Below are 22,500 nucleotides of genomic sequence, written 5' to 3'. Positions count from 1 at the left end.
ATCATCATCATCAACATCATCAACATCAACATCATCATCATCAACATCATCAACATCATCAACATCATCATCATCAATATCATCAACATCATCAACAACATCAACATCATCATCAACATCAACTTCATCATCAACATCATCATCAACATCAACATCATCAACATCATCAACAACATCAACTTCATCATCAACATCATCAACATCATCAACATCATCATCATCAATATCATCAACATCATCAACAACATCAACATCATCATCAACATCAACTTCATCAACATCATCATCAACATCAACATCATCAACATCATCAACAACATCAACTTCATAATCAACATCATCATCAACATCAACATCACCAACATCATCATCATCATCAACATCACCAACAACATCAACATCAACAACATCATCATCATCAACATCATCAACATCATCATCATCAACATCACCAACAACATCAACAACATCAACAACATCATCATCATCAACTTCATCAACATCATCAACATCAACATCACCAACATCATCATCATCAACATCACCAACAACATCAACAACATCAACAACATCATCATCATCAACTTCATCAACATCATCAACATCATCAACATCATCATCAACTTCATCATCAACATCATCAACATCATCAACATCAACATCATCATCATCATCAACATCATCATCATCAACATCATCAACATCATCATCATCAACATCATCATCATCATCAACTTCATCAACATCATCATCATCAACATCAACTTCATCATCAACATCATCAACATCATCATCAACTTCATCATCATCATCATCAACAACATCACCATCATCATCAACAACATCATCAACATCATCAACTTCATCATCAACATCACCATCATCATCAACATCATCATCAACATCATCATCAACTTCATCATCAACATCATCACCATCATCATCAACAACAACAACAACAACAACAACAACAACAACAACAACAACAACAACAACAACAACAACAACATCATCATCAAAATCAACATCAACATCATCATCATCATCAACATCATCAACATCATCAACATCATCATCAACATCATCATCATCACTGTGTGTGTGTCACTGTGTGTGTGTCACTGTGTGTGTGTCACTGTGTGTGTGTCACTGTGTGTGTGTGTGTGTCACTGTGTGTGTCACTGTGTGTGTGTCACTGTGTGTGTGTGTCACTGTGTGTGTGTCACTGTGTGTGTGTGTCACTGTGTGTGTCACTGTGTGTGTGTCACTGTATGTGTGTGTCACTGTGTGTGTCACTGTGTGTGTGTGTGTGTCACTGTGTGTGTGTCACTGTGTGTGTGTCACTGTGTGTGTGTCACTGTGTGTGTGTGTCACCTAGGAAGGGTTTGTTGTTTTTCCGTGCCCACTCCACCGCTGAGATTTTCCCCTCCGTGCCACGAATCCCAAAACCGCCAGGAACAAGAACCCCACTGAAACACACACAGTGACACACACACACACAGTGACACAGTGACACACACAGTGACACAGTGACACACACACACAGTGACACACACACACAGTGACACACACACACAGTGACACAAACACACAGTGACACACACACACACAGTGACACACACACACACAGTGACACACACACACACAGTGACACACACACAGTGACACACACACACAGTGACACACACACACACAGTGACACACACACAGTGACACACACACACACAGTGACACACACACACACAGTGACACACACACACACACAGTGACACACACACACACACAGTGACACACACACAGTGACACACACACACACACAGTGACACACACACACAGTGACACACACACACAGTGACACACACACACAGTGACACACACAGTGACACACACACAGTGACACACACACACACAGTGACACACACACAGTGACACACCCAGTGACACACACACACACACAGTGACACACACAGTGACACACACAGTGACACACACACACAGTGACACACACACACACAGTGACACACACACACACAGTGACACACACACACACAGTGACACACACACACAGTGACACACACACACAGTGACACACACACACAGTGACACACACACACACAGTGACACACACACACACATACACTGACACACACACACACAGTGACACACACAGTGACACACACACACACACAGTGACACACACACAGTGACACACACACAGTGACACACACACACAGTGACACACACACACAGTGACACACACACACACAGTGACACACACACAGTGACACACCCAGTGACACACCCAGTGACACACACACACACAGTGACACACACTGACACACACAGTGACACACACACACAGTGACACACACACACAGTGACACACACACACAGTGACACACACACACAGTGACACACACACACAGTGACACACACACAGTGACACACACACACACAGTGACACACACACACACAGTGACACACACACATACACTGACACACACACACACAGTGACACACACAGTGACACACACAGACACAGTGACACACACACACACAGTGACACACACACAGTGACACACACACACACAGTGACACACACACACACAGTGCCACACACTCACACACACACTCACACACACACAGTGTCACAGTGTCTCACTGAGTGAGTGAGTGTGTGTGTGTGTGTGAGTGAGTGTGTCACTGTGAGTGTGACTGACTCTGCGCTGCACAGCTTGTGCCACACACACACACACAGTGACACACACACTGTGAGTGTGTGTGTCACTGTGTGTGTGTGTCAGTGTGTGTGTGAGTGAGTGTGTGTCACTGTGAGTGAGTGTGTCACTGTGAGTGAGTGTGACTGACTCTGCGCTGCACAGCTTGTGCCACACACACAGTGACACACACACTGAGTGTGTGTCACTGTGTGTGAGTGTGTGTGTCACTGTGTGTGTGTGTGAGTGACTGTGTGTGAGTGTGAGTGTGTGTGTCACAGTGTGTGAGTGACTGACTCGGCGCTGCACAGCTTGTGCCACACACACAGTGACACACACACTGAGTGTGTGTCACTGTGTGTGAGTGTGTGTGTCACTGTGTGTGAGTGTGTGTGTCACTGTGTGTGTGTGTGAGTGACTGTGTGTGAGTGTGAGTGTGTGTGTCACAGTGTGTGTGTGACTGACTCGGCGCTGCACAGCTTGTGCCAGGCCTCGTGGTATTTGACGGGATCCGTGGACTGCACGCCGCCCTCCAGGTCCGCAGAGTCTACGTACTGCGGAGACACACGCCACACGCCACGCACACGCTAAGCACACGCTAGGTACACGCTAAGAACCGCGTGCTAAACACTTGGCTGAGTGAGTGAGTTGGTGACTGAGTGAGTGACTGACTGACTGAGTGACTCACTGACTGAGTGACTCACTGAGTGACTGACTGACTGAGTGACTCACTGACTGACTCACTGACTGAGTGACTGACTCACTGGGTGACTCACTAAGTGGGTGACTCACTGAGAGTTATAGTTTGTGGTTCATGGCGAGGGCGGCGTGCTCCAGTGAGTGAGTGAGTGACTGAGTGAGTGAGTGAGTGACTCAGTGGGTGACTAACTGAGTGGGTGACTCACCGAGAGTTGTAGTTTGTGGTTCATGGCGAGGGCGGCGTGCTCCAGTGAGTGAGTGAGTGAGTGACTCAGTGACTAAGTGGGTGACTAAGTGGGTGACTCACTAGGTGGGTGACTCACCGAGAGTTGTAGTTTGTGGTTCATGGCGAGGGCGGCGTGCTCCAGCGCCTTCACGACGGAGGCGTACGAGTCGGAGAGACGCACGTACTTCCCCACGAGTGTGATCGCTACGGACTTCAACATGCGGTCAGAGCTACACACACAGACACACAGAGACACACACAGACACACACAGACACACACAGACACACACAGAGAGAGAGTGAGACACACAGACACACACACAGAGACACACACTCACACAGACACACACACAGAGAGACACACACTCACCCACCCACCAACTCACCCACCCACCCACCCACCCACCCACTCACCCACCCACTCACCCACCCACCCACTCACCCACCCACTCACCCACCCACCCACCCACTCACTCACCCACCCACCCACCCACTCACCCACTCACTCACTCACTCACCCACCCACCCACCCACCCACCCACCCACCCACCCACTCACCCACCCACCCACCCACCCACCCACTCACCCACCCACCCACCCACTCACCCACTCACTCACTCACTCACTCACCCACCCACCCACCCACCCACTTACTCACCCACTCACTCACCCACTCACCCACCCACTCACTCACCCACCCACCCACCCACTCACTCACCCACCCACTCAACTCACTCACCCACTCACTCACTCACCCACCCACTCACTCACTCACCCACCCATCCACCCACTCACCCACCCACCCACCCACTCACCCACCCACCCACCCACCCACTCACCCACCCACCCACCCACTCACCCACCCACTCACCCACCCACTCACCCACCCACCCACCCACCCACTCACCCACCCACCCACCCACTCACCCACCCACCCACCCACTCACTCACCCACCCACCCACTCACCCACTCACCCACTCACTCACCCACCCACTCACTCACCCACCCACTCACTCACTCACCCACCCACTCACTCACCCACCCACTCACTCACCCACCCACCCACCCACCCACCCACCCACCCACTCACCCACTCACCCACCCACTCACCCACTCACCCACTCACTCACCCACCCACCCACTCACTCACCCACCGACCCACTCACTCACTCACTCACCCACCCACTCACCTACCCACCCACCCACCCACCCACCCACTCACCCACTCACTCACTCACTCACTCACTCACCCACCCACCCACCCACCCATTCACCCACTCACTCACCCACCCACCCACTCACTCACCCATTCACCCACCCACCTACTCACCCACTCATCCACCCACCCACCCACCCACTCACCCCCCCCCCCACCCACCCACCCACTCACCCACCCACCCACCCACCCACCCACCCACCCACCCACTCACCCACCCACCCACCCATTCACCCACCCACCCACTCACCCACTCACCCACTCATCCACCCACCCACCCACCCACTCACCCACCCACCCACTCACTCACCCACCCACCCACTCACCCACCCACCCACCCACTCACCGATTGGCCATCTCTCGCCACTTGCTGAGTCTGCGTGGAGGCTGTGTGAGGGGGATTGGCAGATTGAGTCGCTCGCGAAAATACTGCACCACCCCCTGGGACTCGAGTAGCAGTGGAACGCGGTACACACACGACACGTCGTGTACACACATCACCTGTAGGGTGACACACACACAGTGACACACACACACAGTCAGTGTGACACACACACACACAGTGACACACACACAGTGACACACACACAGTGACACACACACACATACAGTGACACACACACACAGTCAGTGTGACACACACACAGTGACACACACACACAGTCAGTGTGACACACACACAGTGACACACACACAGTGTGAGACACACAGTGTGACACACACACAGTGACACACACACAGTGGCACACACACACAGTGACACACAGTGACACACACACACAGTGACACACACACACACACAGTGACACACACAGACACACAGTGACACACACAGTGACACACACACACACACACAGTGACACACACACACACACAGTGACACACACACAGTGACACACACACACACACAGTGACACACACACAGTGACACACACAGTGACACACACAGTGACACACACACAGTGACACACACACACACAGTGACACACACACACACAGTGACACACACACACAGTGACACAAACACACACAGTGACACACACACAGTGACACACACACACACACAGTGACACAAACACACACAGTGTGACACACACACAGTGACACACACACACACAGTGACACACACACACACACAGTGACACACACACACACAGTGACACACACACAGTGACACACACACACACAGTGACACACACACAGTGACACACAAACACTGTGACACACACACACACACAGTGACACACACAGTGACACACTCACACACAGTGACACACACACACACAGTGACACACACACACACAGTGACACACACACAGTGACACACAAACACAGTGACACACACACACACACAGTGACACACACACACACAGTGACACACACACACACAGTGACACACACACAGTGACACACAAACACAGTGACACACACACACACACAGTGACACACACACAGTGACACACTCACAGTGAGTGGGTCTAGAGGTGGGGTCTGGGTGGGTTTAGAGGAGTGGAGATTTCATGCCGAGTGTACCTAGAGGGTTACCTGTTCTGGTCCCACGTGACAAAACATGGCCACTTTTTCCTTGACGGAGAGAGAGAGCGGAGACTCACAGCGACACACAACCTGCACACACAGAGACACACACACAGTGAGACACAGTGAGACACACACACAGTGAGACACACACACACAGTGAGACACAGTGAGACACACACACACAGTGAGACACACACACAGAGACACACACACAGTGAGACACAGTGAGACACAGCGACACACAACCTGCACACAGAGACACACAGTGAGACACACACACACAGTGAGACACAGTGAGACACACACACACAGTGAGACACACACACAGTGAGACACACACACAGTGAGACACAGTGAGACACAGCGACACACAACCTGCACACAGAGACACACAGTGAGACACACACACACAGTGAGACACAGTGAGACACAGCGACACACAACCTGCACACACAGAGACACACACACACACAGTGAGACACACACACAGAGACACACACACAGTGAGACACAGTGAGACACACACACACACAGACACACACACACACAGTGAGACACAGCGACACACAACCTGCACACACAGAGAGAGACACACACACACAGTGAGACACACACAGTGAGACACACACACACAGTGAGACACACACAGTGAGACACACAGCGACACACAACCTGCACACACAGTGACACACACAGTGAGACACACACACACACACACAGTGAGACACAGTGAGACACACACACAGTGAGACACACACACACAGTGAGACACACACAGTGAGACTCACAGCGACACACAACCTGCACACACAGTGACACACACAGTGAGACACACACACACACACACAGTGACACACACAGTGAGACTCACACACAGTGAGACACACACACAGTGAGACACACAGTGACACACACAGTGAGACACACACACACACAGTGACACACACAGTGAGACACACACACAGTGAGACACACACACAGTGACACACACACACAGTGACACACACAGTGAGACACACACACACACACACAGTGACACACACAGTGAGACTCACACACAGTGAGACACACACACAGTGAGACACACAGTGACACACACAGTGAGACACACACACACACACAGTGACACACACAGTGAGACACACACACAGTGAGACACACACACAGTGACACACACAGTGAGACACACACACACACACACAGTGACACACACAGTGAGACACACACACAGTGACACACACACACAGTGACACACACAGTGAGACACACACACAGTGAGACACACAGTGACACACACAGTGAGACTCACACACAGTGACACACACACACACAGTGACACACACATACACAGTGACACACACACAGTGAGACTCACAGCGACACACAACCTGCACACACAGAGACACACACACACACAGTGAGACACACACACACAGTGAGACTCACAGCGACACACAACCTGCACACACACACACACAGTGAGACACACAGAGAGACACACACACACAGTGAGACACAGTGAGACACACACACAGAGACACAGTGAGACACAGAGAGACACAGACACAGTAACACACAGTGACACACAGTGAGACTCACAGCGACACACAACCTGCACACACAGTGACACACACAGTGACACACACAGTGAGACTCACACACACAGTGAGACTCACAGTGACACACAACCTGCACACACAGTGACACACAGTGAGACTCACAGTGACACACAGTGAGACTCACAGTGACACACAGTGAGACACACACAGTGAGACACACACAGTGAGACTCACAGTGACACACAACCTGCACACACAGTGACACACAGTGAGACACACACAGTGAGACACACACAGTGAGACTCACAGTGACACACAACCTGCACACACAGTGACACACAGTGAGACTCACAGTGACACACAACCTGCACACACAGAGACACACAGTGAGACACACACACAGAGACACACACAGTGACACACAGTGAGACACACAGTGAGACACACAGTGACACACAGTGAGACTCACAGCGAGACACAACCTGCACACACAGTGACACACAGTGAGACACACACACAGAGACACACACAGTGACACACAGTGAGACACACAGTGAGACACACAGTGACACACAGTGAGACTCACAGCGAGACACAACCTGCACACACAGTGACACACAGTGAGACACACAGTGAGACTCACACACAGAGACACACACAGTGACACACAGTGAGACACACAGTGAGACTCACAGCGACACACAACCTGCACACACAGTGACACACAGTGAGACACACACACACACAGTGAGACACACAGCGACACACAACCTGCACACACAGTGACACACAGTGAGACACACACACACACAGTGAGACACACAGCGACACACAACCTGCACACACAGAGACACACAGTGAGACACACAGTGAGACACACACACAGCGACACACAACCTGCACACACAGAGACACACACAGTGAGACACACACACAGAGACAGTGAGACACAGAGAGACACACACACAGAGAGACACACAGACAGTGACACACACAGAGACACACAGTGACACACAGTGAGACACACAGACAGTGACACACACAGTGAGACACAGTGACACACACAGCGGCACACAACCTGCACACACAGAGACACACAGAGAGACACAGTGAGACACAGTGAGACACACAGTGAGACACACAGCGACACACAACCTGCACAGACACACACACACACACACAGTGAGACACACAGAGACAGAGACACATTGACACAGACACACACACACACAGTGAGACACAGACACACACACAGAGACACACACACAGTTAGACACAGAGACACACACAGCGACACAGACACACAGTGAGACACACACGCACAAAGACACACACACACAGACACACACATTGAGACTCACACACAGTGAGACACACACAGAGACAGAGACACAGTGACACAGACACACACACAGTGAGACACAGACACACACACAGAGACACACACACAGTGAGACAGAGACACACACAGTGACACAGACACACAGTGAGACACATACACACAGAGACACACAGTGACACAGACACACAGTGAGACACATACACACAGAGACACACAGTGAGACACACACAGTGAGACACATACACACAGAGACACACAGTGACACAGACACACAGTGAGACACATACACACAGAGACACACAGTGAGACACACACAGTGAGACACATACACACAGAGACACACAGTGACACAGACACACAGTGAGACACATACACACAGAGACACACAGTGACACAGACACACAGTGAGACACATACACACAGAGACACACAGTGAGACACACACAGAGACAGTGAGACACACAGTGAGACTCACAGCGACACACAACCTGCACACACAGAGACAGAAACACACAGACACAGAGACACACAGTGAAACACAGAGACACACAGAGAGAGACACACAGAGAGACACACAGTGAGACACACACAGAGAGAGAGACACACACAGTGAGACAGAGACACAGACACAGTGAGACAGAGACACAGACAGACATTGTTACTTAAACAGAGAGACACACAGACACAGAGAGACAGAGAGTAGTGTAGTGTATAGTGTAGTGTGTAGTGTATAGTGTAGTGTATAGTGTAGTGTGTAGTGTAGTGTGTAGTGTAGTGTATAGTGTAGTGTATAGTGTAGTGTATAGTGTAGTGTGTAGTGTAGTGTATAGTGTATAGTGTAGTGTATAGTGTAGTGTGTAGTGTAGTGTATAGTGTAGTGTAGTGTATAGTGTAGTGTATAGTGTAGTGTATAGTGTAGTGTATAGTGTAGTGTGTAGTGTAGTGTGTAGTGTAGTGTATAGTGTAGTGTATAGTGTAGTGTGTAGTGTATAGTGTAGTGTATAGTGTAGTGTGTAGTGTAGTGTATAGTGTATAGTGTAGTGTATAGTGTAGTGTGTAGTGTAGTGTATAGTGTAGTGTAGTGTATAGTGTAGTGTATAGTGTAGTGTATAGTGTAGTGTATAGTGTAGTGTATAGTGTAGTGTGTAGTGTAGTGTATAGTGTATAGTGTAGTGTATAGTGTAGTGTGTAGTGTAGTGTATAGTGTAGTGTAGTGTATAGTGTAGTGTATAGTGTAGTGTATAGTGTAGTGTATAGTGTAGTGTGTAGTGTAGTGTGTAGTGTAGTGTATAGTGTAGTGTATAGTGTAGTGTGTAGTGTAGTGTGTAGTGTAGTGTATAGTGTAGTGTGTAGTGTAGTGTATAGTGTAGTAGTGTATAGTGTAGTGTATAGTATAGTGTAGTGTGTAGTGTAGTGTGTAGTGTAGTGTATAGTGTAGTGTATAGTGTAGTGTATAGTGTAGTAGTGTATAGTGTAGTGTATAGTATAGTGTAGTGTGTAGTGTAGTGTATAGTGTAGTGTATAGTGTAGTGTGTAGTGTAGTGTGTAGTGTAGTGTATAGTGTAGTGTGTAGTGTAGTGTGTAGTGTATAGTGTAGTGTATAGTGTAGTGTATAGTGTAGTAGTGTATAGTGTAGTGTATAGTATAGTGTAGTGTGTAGTGTAGTGTATAGTGTAGTGTGTAGTGTAGTGTATAGTGTAGTGTGTAGTGTAGTGTGTAGTGTATAGTGTAGTGTATAGTGTAGTGTGTAGTGTAGTGTATAGTGTAGTGTATAGTGTAGTGTATAGTGTAGTGTATAGTGTAGTGTATAGTGTAGTGTATAGTGTAGTGTATAGTGTAGTGTATAGTGTAGTGTGTAGTGTAGTGTATAGTGTAGTGTGTAGTGTAGTGTATAGTGTAGTGTATAGTGTAGTGTGTAGTGTAGTGTATAGTGTAGTGTGTAGTGTATAGTGTAGTGTGTAGTGTAGTGTGTAGTGTATAGTGTAGTGTATAGTGTAGTGTGTAGTGTAGTGTATAGTGTAGTGTGTAGTGTAGTGTATAGTGTAGTGTATAGTGTAGTGTGTAGTGTAGTGTATAGTGTAGTGTATAGTGTAGTGTATAGTGTAGTGTGTAGTGTAGTGTATAGTGTAGTGTATAGTGTAGTGTATAGTGTAGTGTATAGTGTAGTCTATAGTGTAGTGTATAGTGTAGTGTGTAGTGTAGTGTGTAGTGTAGTGTAGTGTATAGTGTAGTGTGTAGTGTAGTGTATAGTGTAGTGTGTAGTGTAGTGTATAGTGTAGTGTGTAGTGTAGTGTGTAGTGTATAGTGTAGTGTATAGTGTAGTGTATAGTGTAGTGTATAGTGTAGTGTGTAGTGTAGTGTGTAGTGTAGTGTATAGTGTAGTGTGTAGTGTATAGTGTAGTGTGTAGTGTAGTGTGTAGTGTAGTGTATAGTGTAGTGTGTAGTGTAGTGTATAGTGTAGTGTGTAGTGTAGTGTATAGTGTAGTGTGTAGTGTAGTGTGTAGTGTATAGTGTAGTGTATAGTGTAGTGTAGTGTATAGTGTAGTGTATAGTGTAGTGTATAGTGTAGTGTGTAGTGTAGTGTGTAGTGTATAGTGTAGTGTATAGTGTAGTGTATAGTGTAGTGTAGTGTATAGTGTAGTGTATAGTGTAGTGTATAGTGTAGTGTATAGTGTATAGTGTAGTGTATAGTGTAGTGTGTAGTGTAGTGTATAGTGTAGTGTATAGTGTAGTGTATAGTGTAGTGTATAGTGTAGTGTGTAGTGTAGTGTGTAGTGTAGTGTGTAGTGTAGTGTAGTGTGTAGTGTAGTGTGTAGTGTAGTGTATAGTGTAGTGTGTAGTGTAGTGTGTAGTGTAGTGTGTAGTGTATAGTGTAGTGTATAGTGTAGTGTATAGTGTAGTGTATAGTGTAGTGTGTAGTGTAGTGTGTAGTGTAGTGTATAGTGTAGTGTGTAGTGTAGTGTATAGTGTAGTGTGTAGTGTAGTGTGTAGTGTAGTGTATAGTGTAGTGTGTAGTGTAGTGTATAGTGTAGTGTGTAGTGTAGTGTATAGTGTAGTGTGTAGTGTAGTGTGTAGTGTATAGTGTAGTGTATAGTGTAGTGTAGTGTATAGTGTAGTGTATAGTGTAGTGTATAGTGTAGTGTATAGTGTAGTGTGTAGTGTAGTGTGTAGTGTATAGTGTAGTGTATAGTGTAGTGTATAGTGTAGTGTAGTGTATAGTGTAGTGTATAGTGTAGTGTATAGTGTAGTGTATAGTGTATAGTGTAGTGTATAGTGTAGTGTGTAGTGTAGTGTATAGTGTAGTGTATAGTGTAGTGTATAGTGTAGTGTATAGTGTAGTGTGTAGTGTAGTGTGTAGTGTAGTGTGTAGTGTAGTGTGTAGTGTAGTGTGTAGTGTAGTGTATAGTGTAGTGTGTAGTGTAGTGTGTAGTGTAGTGTGTAGTGTAGTGTATAGTGTAGTGTGTAGTGTAGTGTGTAGTGTAGTGTATAGTGTAGTGTATAGTGTAGTGTGTAGTGTAGTGTATAGTGTAGTGTAGTGTATAGTGTAGTGTATAGTGTATAGTGTAGTGTATAGTGTAGTGTATAGTGTAGTGTGTAGTGTATAGTGTAGTGTATAGTGTAGTGTATAGTGTAGTGTATAGTGTAGTGTGTAGTGTAGTGTGTAGTGTAGTGTGTAGTGTAGTGTATAGTGTAGTGTATAGTGTAGTGTATAGTGTAGTGTATAGTGTAGTGTATAGTGTAGTGTAGTGTACAGTGTAGTGTACAGTGTAGTGTACAGTGTAGTGTGGTGTATAGTGTATAGTGTACAGTGTAGTGTATAGTGTAGTGTACAGTGTAGTGTACAGTGTAGTGTACAGTGTAGTGTACAGTGTAGTGTGGTGTATAGTGTATAGTGTAGTGTGTAGTGTAGTGTACAGTGTAGTGTACAGTGTAGTGTACAGTGTAGTGTGGTGTATAGTGTACAGTGTAGTGTACAGTGTAGTGTAGTGTATAGTGTAGTGTAGTGTGTAGTGTAGTGTATAGTGTAGTGTATAGTGTATAGTGTAGTGTATAGTGTAGTGTATAGTGTAGTGTATAGTATAGTGTATAGTGTAGTGTATAGTGTAGTGTATAGTGTAGTGTATAGTGTAGTGTATAGTGTAGTGTATAGTGTAGTGTGTAGTGTAGTGTGTAGTGTAGTGTGTAGTGTAGTGTATAGTGTAGTGTGTAGTGTAGTGTATAGTGTAGTGTATAGTGTAGTGTATAGTGTAGTGTATAGTGTAGTGTGTAGTGTAGTGTGTAGTGTAGTGTGTAGTGTAGTGTATAGTGTAGTGTATAGTGTAGTGTATAGTGTAGTGTATAGTGTAGTGTATAGTGTAGTGTAGTGTACAGTGTAGTGTATAGTGTAGTGTACAGTGTAGTGTGGTGTATAGTGTATAGTGTACAGTGTAGTGTATAGTGTAGTGTACAGTGTAGTGTACAGTGTAGTGTACAGTGTAGTGTACAGTGTAGTGTACAGTGTAGTCACCAGGTCAGGTGACAGGCCGAGACCACGTAGCTCACGAACGCTGTTCTGGGTCGGTTTCGTTTTCTGCTCACCGGTCGCTCCGGGCTGAGAGACAAATACACACAGACACAGTTAGATAGACACACAGACACACACACAGTTAGATAGACACACACAGAGAGAGACACACACATAGACACACAGACACACAGTTAGACAGAGAGAGAGACACACACAGAGATACACATATACACACACACAGATAGACACACACACACAGATAGACACACACACACACAGATAGACACACACACACAGATAGACACACACACAGATAGACACACACAGATAGACACACACACAGATAGACAGAGAGAGAGACACAGAGAGACAGAGAGACAGAGAGAGACACACACACAGTTAGACACACACAGTTAGACACACACACACACAGACAGACAGACACACACACAGATAGACACACACACAGACTCAGACACAGACAGAGACACAGACAAACAGACACAGACAGAGACACCGATAAATGCAGATAGAGAGACAGAGACACAGAGACAGACACAGACAGAGACACAGAGACAGACAGAGACAGAGAGACAGACACACAGACACAGATAGACACAGAGAGACAGACAGAGACAGAGAGACACACACAGACACAGATAGACACAGAGAGACAGACAGAGACAGAGAGACAGACACACAGACACAGACAGACACAGAGAGACAGACAGAGACAGAGAGACAGACAGAGACACAAAGACAGACACAGACACAGAGACAGACACAGACAGAGACACAGATACAGACAAAGATAAAAAGATCCCCGTGTAGCCTTTACAGACTGTAGGGGCAAGTGCTGTTAGCGAGCACCTATGAAGGCCGGCACGGCACACGAGGGGGTGGGTGGCCAGCACCACGCCCGACCGCCTTTGTCTCCCCAGTGGCGATGTTTACACACCGCACCAGGTACTCATTTGAGGCTGAGTCGACCTAGGGGAGGCCCAGGACCGGTTCAGAAAATCGTCACTGGTGTTGGCCGTGAGCGGGAATCGAACCCGTGTCGCCGGGTTCATAGCGCAGCGCGCTAACCGCTACACTACCGCTCCCCAGACACAGACAGAGACACACACAGAGACACAGAGAGAGACAGAGACACAAAGACAGACAGACACAGACACAGAGAGAGAGACAGAGACACAGAGACAGAGACAGACACAGAGACACGGGGTGAGTGGTGAGTGAGCGAGGGGTGAGTGAGTGGGTGAGTGAGTGATTGGATGGGTGAGTGGGTAAGTGAGTGAGTGGATGAGTGAGTGGGTGAGTGAGTGGGTGAGTGAGTGGGTGAGTGAGTGAGTGGGTGAGTGAGTGGGTGGGTGAGTGAGTGGGTGGGTGAGTGGGTAAGTGAGTGATTGGATGGGTGAGTGGGTAAGTGAGTGATTGGATGGGTGAGTGGGTGAGTGAGTGGGTGAGTGAGTGGGTGAGTGAGTGAGTGGGTGAGTGAGTGGGTGGGTGAGTGAGTTGGTGGGTGAGTGGGTAAGTGAGTGATTGGATGGGTGAGTGGGTGAGTGAGTGGGTGAGTGAGTGGGTGAGTGAGTGAGTGAGTGGGTGAGTGAGTGGGTAAGTGAGTGATTGGATGGGTGAGTGGGTGAGTGAGTGGGTGAGTGAGTGGGTGAGTGAGTGGGTGAGTGAGTGAGTGGGTGAGTGAGTGGGTGGGTGAGTGAGTTGGTGGGTGAGTGAGTGGGTAAGTGAGTGATTGGATGGGTGAGTGGGTAAGTGAGTGATTGGATGGGTGAGTGGGTGAGTGAGTGGGTGAGTGAGTGGGTGAGTGAGTGAGTGGGTGAGTGAGTGGGTGGGTGAGTGAGTTGGTGGGTGAGTGGGTAAGTGAGTGATTGGATGGGTGAGTGGGTGAGTGAGTGAGTGGGTGAGTGAGTGGATGGGTGAGTGGGTGAGTGAGTGGTGAGTGGTGAGTGAGTGAGCGAGTGGTGAGTGAGTGGGTGAGCGAGCGAGCGAGCAAGCGAGTGAGTGGGTGAGTGAGTGGGTGAGTGAGTGGTTGAGTGAGTGACTGAGTGAGTGAGTGAGTGGGTGAGTGAGTGACTGAGTGAGTGAGTGGTGGGTGACTGAGTGAGTGAATGAATGAGTGAGTGACTGAGTGAGTGAGCGACTGAGCGAGTGAGTGGTGGGTGAGTGGGTGAGTGAGTGAGTGACTGAGTGACTGAGCGAGCGAGCGAGTGGTGGGTGAGTGAGTGACTGAGTGAGTGAGTGACTGAGTGAGTGAGTGGGTCAGCGAGCGAGCGAGTGGTGGGTGGGTGAGTGAGTGAGTGAGTGGTTGAGTGAGTGACTGAGTGAGTGAGCGACTGAGCGAGTGAGTGAGCGACTGAGCGAGTGAATGGTGAGTGAGTGAGTGAGTGGTTGAGTGAGTGACTGAGTGAGTGAGCGACTGACTGAGTGAGTGAGTGACTGAGCGAGCGAGCGAGTGGTGGGTGAGTGACTGAGTGAGTGAGTGACTGAGTGAGTGAGTGGGTCAGCGAGCGAGCGGTGGGTGGGTGAGTGAGTGAGTGAGTGGTTGAGTGAGTGACTGAGTGAGTGAGCGACTGAGCGAGTGAGTGAGCGACTGAGCGAGTGAGTGAGCGACTGAGTGAGTGAGTGACTGAGTGACTGAGTGAGTGAGTGACTGAGTGAGTGAGTGAGTGGTGGGTGAGCGAGTGAGCGAGTGAGCGAGCGAGTGGTGAGTGACTGAGTGACTGAGTGAGTGAGTGACTGAGTGAGTGAGTGAGTGGTGGGTGAGCGAGTGAGCGAGTGAGCGAGTGAGTGAGTGAGTGAGTGACTGAGTGAGTGAGTGACTGAGTGAGTGAGTGGTGGGTGAGCGAGTGAGCGAGTGAGCGAGCGAGTGGTGGGTGAGTGGGTGAGTGGTACCTGTGGTACGAGGCTGACATGAATATTCGCGAAGTTTTCCCGCTGAACTCGAAACTGAAACTGACGAAAGGCCTCCACGAACGGCATCCCTTCTATGTCACCGATAGTACCTCCCAACTATCACACACACACACACACAGAGAGACATCTATGTCACCTGTAGTACCTCCCAACTATTACACACACAGAGAGACATCTATGTCACCGATAGTACCTACCAACACACACACACACACAGAGACATCTATGTCACTGTAGCACCTACCAACACACACACACACAGAGACATCTATGTCCCTGTAGTACCTACCAACACACACACACACACAGAGACATCTATGTCACTGTAGTACCTACCAACACACACACAGAGACATCTATGTCACCGATAGTACCTACCAACACACACACACAGAGACATCTATGTCACTGTAGTACCTACCAACACACACACACACACACAGAGACATCTATGTCACCGATAGTACCTACCAACACACACACACAGAGACATCTATGTCACTGTAGTACCTACCAACACACACACACACACACACAGAGACATCTATGTCACCGATAGTACCTACCAACACACACACACACAGAGACATCTATGTCCCTGTAGTACCTACCAACACACACACACACAGAGACATCTATGTCCCTGTAGTACCTACCAACACACACACACAGAGACATCTATGTCACCGATAGTACCTACCAACACACACACACAGAGACATCTATGTCACTGTAGTACCTACCAACACACACACACACACAGACATCTATGTCCCTGTAGTACCTACCAACACACACACACAGACATCTATGTCCCTGTAGTACCTACCAACACACACACACACAGACATCTATGTCCCTGTAGTACCTACCAACACACACACACAGAGACATCTATGTCCCTGTAGTACCTACCAACACACACACACAGACATCTATGTCCCTGTAGTACCTACCAACACACACACACACAGACATCTATGTCCCTGTAGTACCTACCAACACACACACACACAGACATCTATGTCCCTGTAGTACCTACCAACACACACACACAGAGACATCTATGTCCCTGTAGTACCTACCAACACACACACACACACAGACATCTATGTCCCTGTAGTACCTACCAACACACACACACAGAGACATCTATGTCACCTGTAGTACCTACCAACACACACACACACAGAGACATCTATGTCCCTGTAGTACCTACCAACACACACACACACACAGACATCTATGTCCCTGTAGTACCTACCAACACACACACACAGACATCTATGTCCCTGTAGTACCTACCAACACACACACACAGACATCTATGTCCCTGTAGTACCTACCAACACACACACACAGACATCTATGTCCCTGTAGTACCTACCAACACACACACACACACAGACATCTATGTCCCTGTAGTACCTACCAACACACACACAGACATCTATGTCACCGATAGTACCTACCAACACACACACACAGAGACATCTATGTCCCTGTAGTACCTACCAACACACACACACAGAGACATCTATGTCCCTGTAGTACCTACCAACACACACACAGAGACATCTATGTCCCCTGTAGTACCTACCAACACACACACACACACAGACATCTATGTCCCTGTAGTACCTACCAACACACACACACACACAGACATCTATGTCCCTGTAGTACCTACCAACACACACACACACACAGAGACATCTATGTCCCCTGTAGTACCTACCAACACACACACACACACACACAGACATCTATGTCCCTGTAGTACCTACCAACACACACACACACACACACAGACATCTATGTCCCTGTAGTACCTACCAACACACACACACACAGACATCTATGTCCCTGTAGTACCTACCAACACACACACACACAGACATCTATGTCCCTGTAGTACCTACCAACACACACACACACAGAGACATCTATGTCCCTGTAGTACCTACCAACACACACACACACACACAGACATCTATGTCCCTGTAGTACCTACCAACACACACACACACAGAGACATCTATGTCCCTGTAGTACCTACCAACACACACACACACACAGACATCTATGTCACTGTAGTACCTACCAACACACACACACACACAGACATCTATGTCACTGTAGAACCTACCAACACACACACACAGACATCTATGTCACTGTAGTACCTACCAACACACACACACAGAGACATCTATGTCCCCTGTAGTACCTACCAACACACACACACACAGACATCTATGTCACCGATAGTACCTACCAACACACACACACACACACAGACATCTATGTCCCTGTAGTACCTACCAACACACACACACACAGAGACATCTATGTCCCTGTAGTACCTACCAACACACACACACACAGACATCTATGTCCCTGTAGTACCTACCAACACACACACACAGACATCTATGTCCCTGTAGTACCTACCAACACACACACACAGACATCTATGTCCCTGTAGTACCTACCAACACACACACACACACACAGACATCTATGTCCCTGTAGTACCTACCAACACACACACACAGACATCTATGTCCCTGTAGTACCTACCAACACACACACACACAGACATCTATGTCCCTGTAGAACCTACCAACACACACACACACACAGACATCTATGTCACTGTAGTACCTACCAACACACACACACACAGACATCTATGTCCCTGTAGAACCTACCAACACACACACACACACAGACATCTATGTCCCTGTAGTACCTACCAACACACACACACACAGACATCTATGTCCCTGTAGTACCTACCAACACACACACACAGACATCTATGTCACTGTAGTACCTACCAACACACACACACACAGACATCTATGTCCCTGTAGTACCTACCAACACACACACACAGACATCTATGTCCCTGTAGTACCTACCAACACACACACACACAGAGACATCTATGTCACTGTAGTACCTACCAACACACACACACAGACATCTATGTCACTGTAGTACCTACCAACACACACACACACACAGACATCTATGTCCCTGTAGTACCTACCAACACACACACACACAGACATCTATGTCCCTGTAGTACCTACCAACACACACACACAGACATCTATGTCACTGTAGTACCTACCAACACACACACACAGACATCTATGTCACTGTAGTACCTACCAACACACACACACACAGACATCTATGTCCCTGTAGTACCTACCAACACACACACACACAGAGACATCTATGTCCCTGTAGTACCTACCAACACACACACACACACACAGACATCTATGTCCCTGTAGTACCTACCAACACACACACACACACAGAGACATCTATGTCCCTGTAGTACCTACCAACACACACACACACACACAGAGACATCTATGTCCCTGTAGTACCTACCAACACACACACACACACAGACATCTATGTCCCTGTAGTACCTACCAACACACACACACACAGACATCTATGTCCCTGTAGTACCTACCAACACACACACACAGAGACATCTATGTCCCTGTAGTACCTACCAACACACACACACACAGAGACATCTATGTCCCTGTAGTACCTACCAACACACACACACACACAGACATCTATGTCACTGTAGTACCTACCAACACACACACACACACAGACATCTATGTCACTGTAGAACCTACCAACACACACACACAGACATCTATGTCACTGTAGTACCTACCAACACACACACACAGAGACATCTATGTCCCCTGTAGTACCTACCAACACACACACACACAGACATCTATGTCACCGATAGTACCTACCAACACACACACACACACAGACATCTATGTCCCTGTAGTACCTACCAACACACACACACACAGAGACATCTATGTCCCTGTAGTACCTACCAACACACACACACAGACATCTATGTCCCTGTAGTACCTACCAACACACACACACAGACATCTATGTCCCTGTAGTACCTACCAACACACACACACAGACATCTATGTCCCTGTAGTACCTACCAACACACACACACACACACAGACATCTATGTCCCTGTAGTACCTACCAACACACACACACAGACATCTATGTCCCTGTAGTACCTACCAACACACACACACACAGACATCTATGTCCCTGTAGTACCTACCAACACACACACACAGACATCTATGTCCCTGTAGAACCTACCAACACACACACACACACAGACATCTATGTCACTGTAGTACCTACCAACACACACACACACAGACATCTATGTCCCTGTAGTACCTACCAACACACACACACAGACATCTATGTCCCTGTAGTACCTACCAACACACACACACAGACATCTATGTCACTGTAGTACCTACCAACACACACACACAGACATCTATGTCACTGTAGTACCTACCAACACACACACACACAGAGACATCTATGTCCCTGTAGTACCTACCAACACACACACACACACACAGACATCTATGTCCCTGTAGTACCTACCAACACACACACACAGACATCTATGTCCCTGTAGTACCTACCAACACACACACACACAGACATCTATGTCCCTGTAGTACCTACCAACACACACACACAGACATCTATGTCCCTGTAGAACCTACCAACACACACACACACAGAGACATCTATGTCACTGTAGTACCTACCAACACACACACACACACAGACATCTATGTCCCTGTAGTACCTACCAACACACACACACAGACATCTATGTCCCTGTAGTACCTACCAACACACACACACACAGACATCTATGTCACCGATAGTACCTACCAACACACACACACACACAGACATCTATGTCCCTGTAGTACCTACCAACACACACACACACAGAGACATCTATGTCCCTGTAGTACCTACCAACACACACACACACACAGAGACATCTATGTCCCTGTAGTACCTACCAACACACACACACACACACACAGACATCTATGTCCCTGTAGTACCTACCAACACACACACACACAGAGACATCTATGTCCCTGTAGTACCTACCAACACACACACACACAGAGACATCTATGTCCCTGTAGTACCTACCAACACACACACACACACAGACATCTATGTCCCTGTAGTACCTACCAACACACACACACAGAGACATCTATGTCCCTGTAGTACCTACCAACACACACACACACACAGACATCTATGTCCATATAGTACCTACCAACACACACACACACAGAGACATCTATGTCCCTGTAGTACCTACCAACACACACACACACACAGACATCTATGTCCCTGTAGTACCTACCAACACACACACACACAGACATCTATGTCACCGATAGTACCTACCAACACACACACAGACATCTATGTCCCTGTAGTACCTACCAACACACACACACACAGACATCTATGTCACCGATAGTACCTACCAACACACACACACACACAGACATCTATGTCCCTGTAGTACCTACCAACACACACACACAGAGACATCTATGTCACTGTAGTACCTACCAACACACACACACGTGTATCTATGTGTGTGTCTCTGTGTGTGTGTATCTATGTATCTCTATGTATGTCTATGTGTATATCTCTATGTCTGTGTGTCTGTGTGTCTCTGACCTCGATGACACAGACTTGCGGCTCCTCTCCCCGAGCGTCCACAGGAACCTTCGCCTGCGACATCACCCACTCCTGTACCGCGTCCGTGATGTGTGGGACAACTACACACACACATAGACACACACACATAGACACACA

General features: G+C 47.7%; 1 protein-coding gene across 7 annotated transcripts in view; it reads right to left on the bottom strand.

Moving 5' to 3' along the window:
• The window catches only part of LOC144738318 (CTP synthase 1-like), a 68,528-nt gene that overhangs the window by 18,186 nt on the left and 27,842 nt on the right, over window positions 1-22,500 (bottom strand). For all 7 annotated transcript variants that reach the window (XM_078621329.1, XM_078621332.1, XM_078621333.1 and 4 more), the window contains 8 exons: window positions 22,363-22,463; window positions 16,720-16,836; window positions 13,807-13,890; window positions 6,405-6,485; window positions 5,206-5,360; window positions 3,740-3,872; window positions 3,183-3,271; window positions 1,375-1,469 (listed from right to left, as the gene is read on the bottom strand). In XM_078621329.1, coding sequence (XP_078477455.1) covers window positions 1,375-1,469; window positions 3,183-3,271; window positions 3,740-3,872; window positions 5,206-5,360; window positions 6,405-6,485; window positions 13,807-13,890; window positions 16,720-16,836; window positions 22,363-22,463 — 855 coding nt within the window. The remainder of the gene's footprint in view (window positions 1-1,374; window positions 1,470-3,182; window positions 3,272-3,739; window positions 3,873-5,205; window positions 5,361-6,404; window positions 6,486-13,806; window positions 13,891-16,719; window positions 16,837-22,362; window positions 22,464-22,500) is intronic.

The sequence above is a fragment of the Lampetra planeri genome, chromosome 81 (genome assembly GCF_965212315.1).
Source record: "Lampetra planeri chromosome 81, kcLamPlan1.2.h2, whole genome shotgun sequence".
Classification (NCBI taxonomy): Eukaryota; Metazoa; Chordata; class Hyperoartia; order Petromyzontiformes; family Petromyzontidae; genus Lampetra; species Lampetra planeri.
Note: the sequence above shows the minus strand (reverse complement) of the source record. Positions and strands in the feature narration are given on the sequence as shown.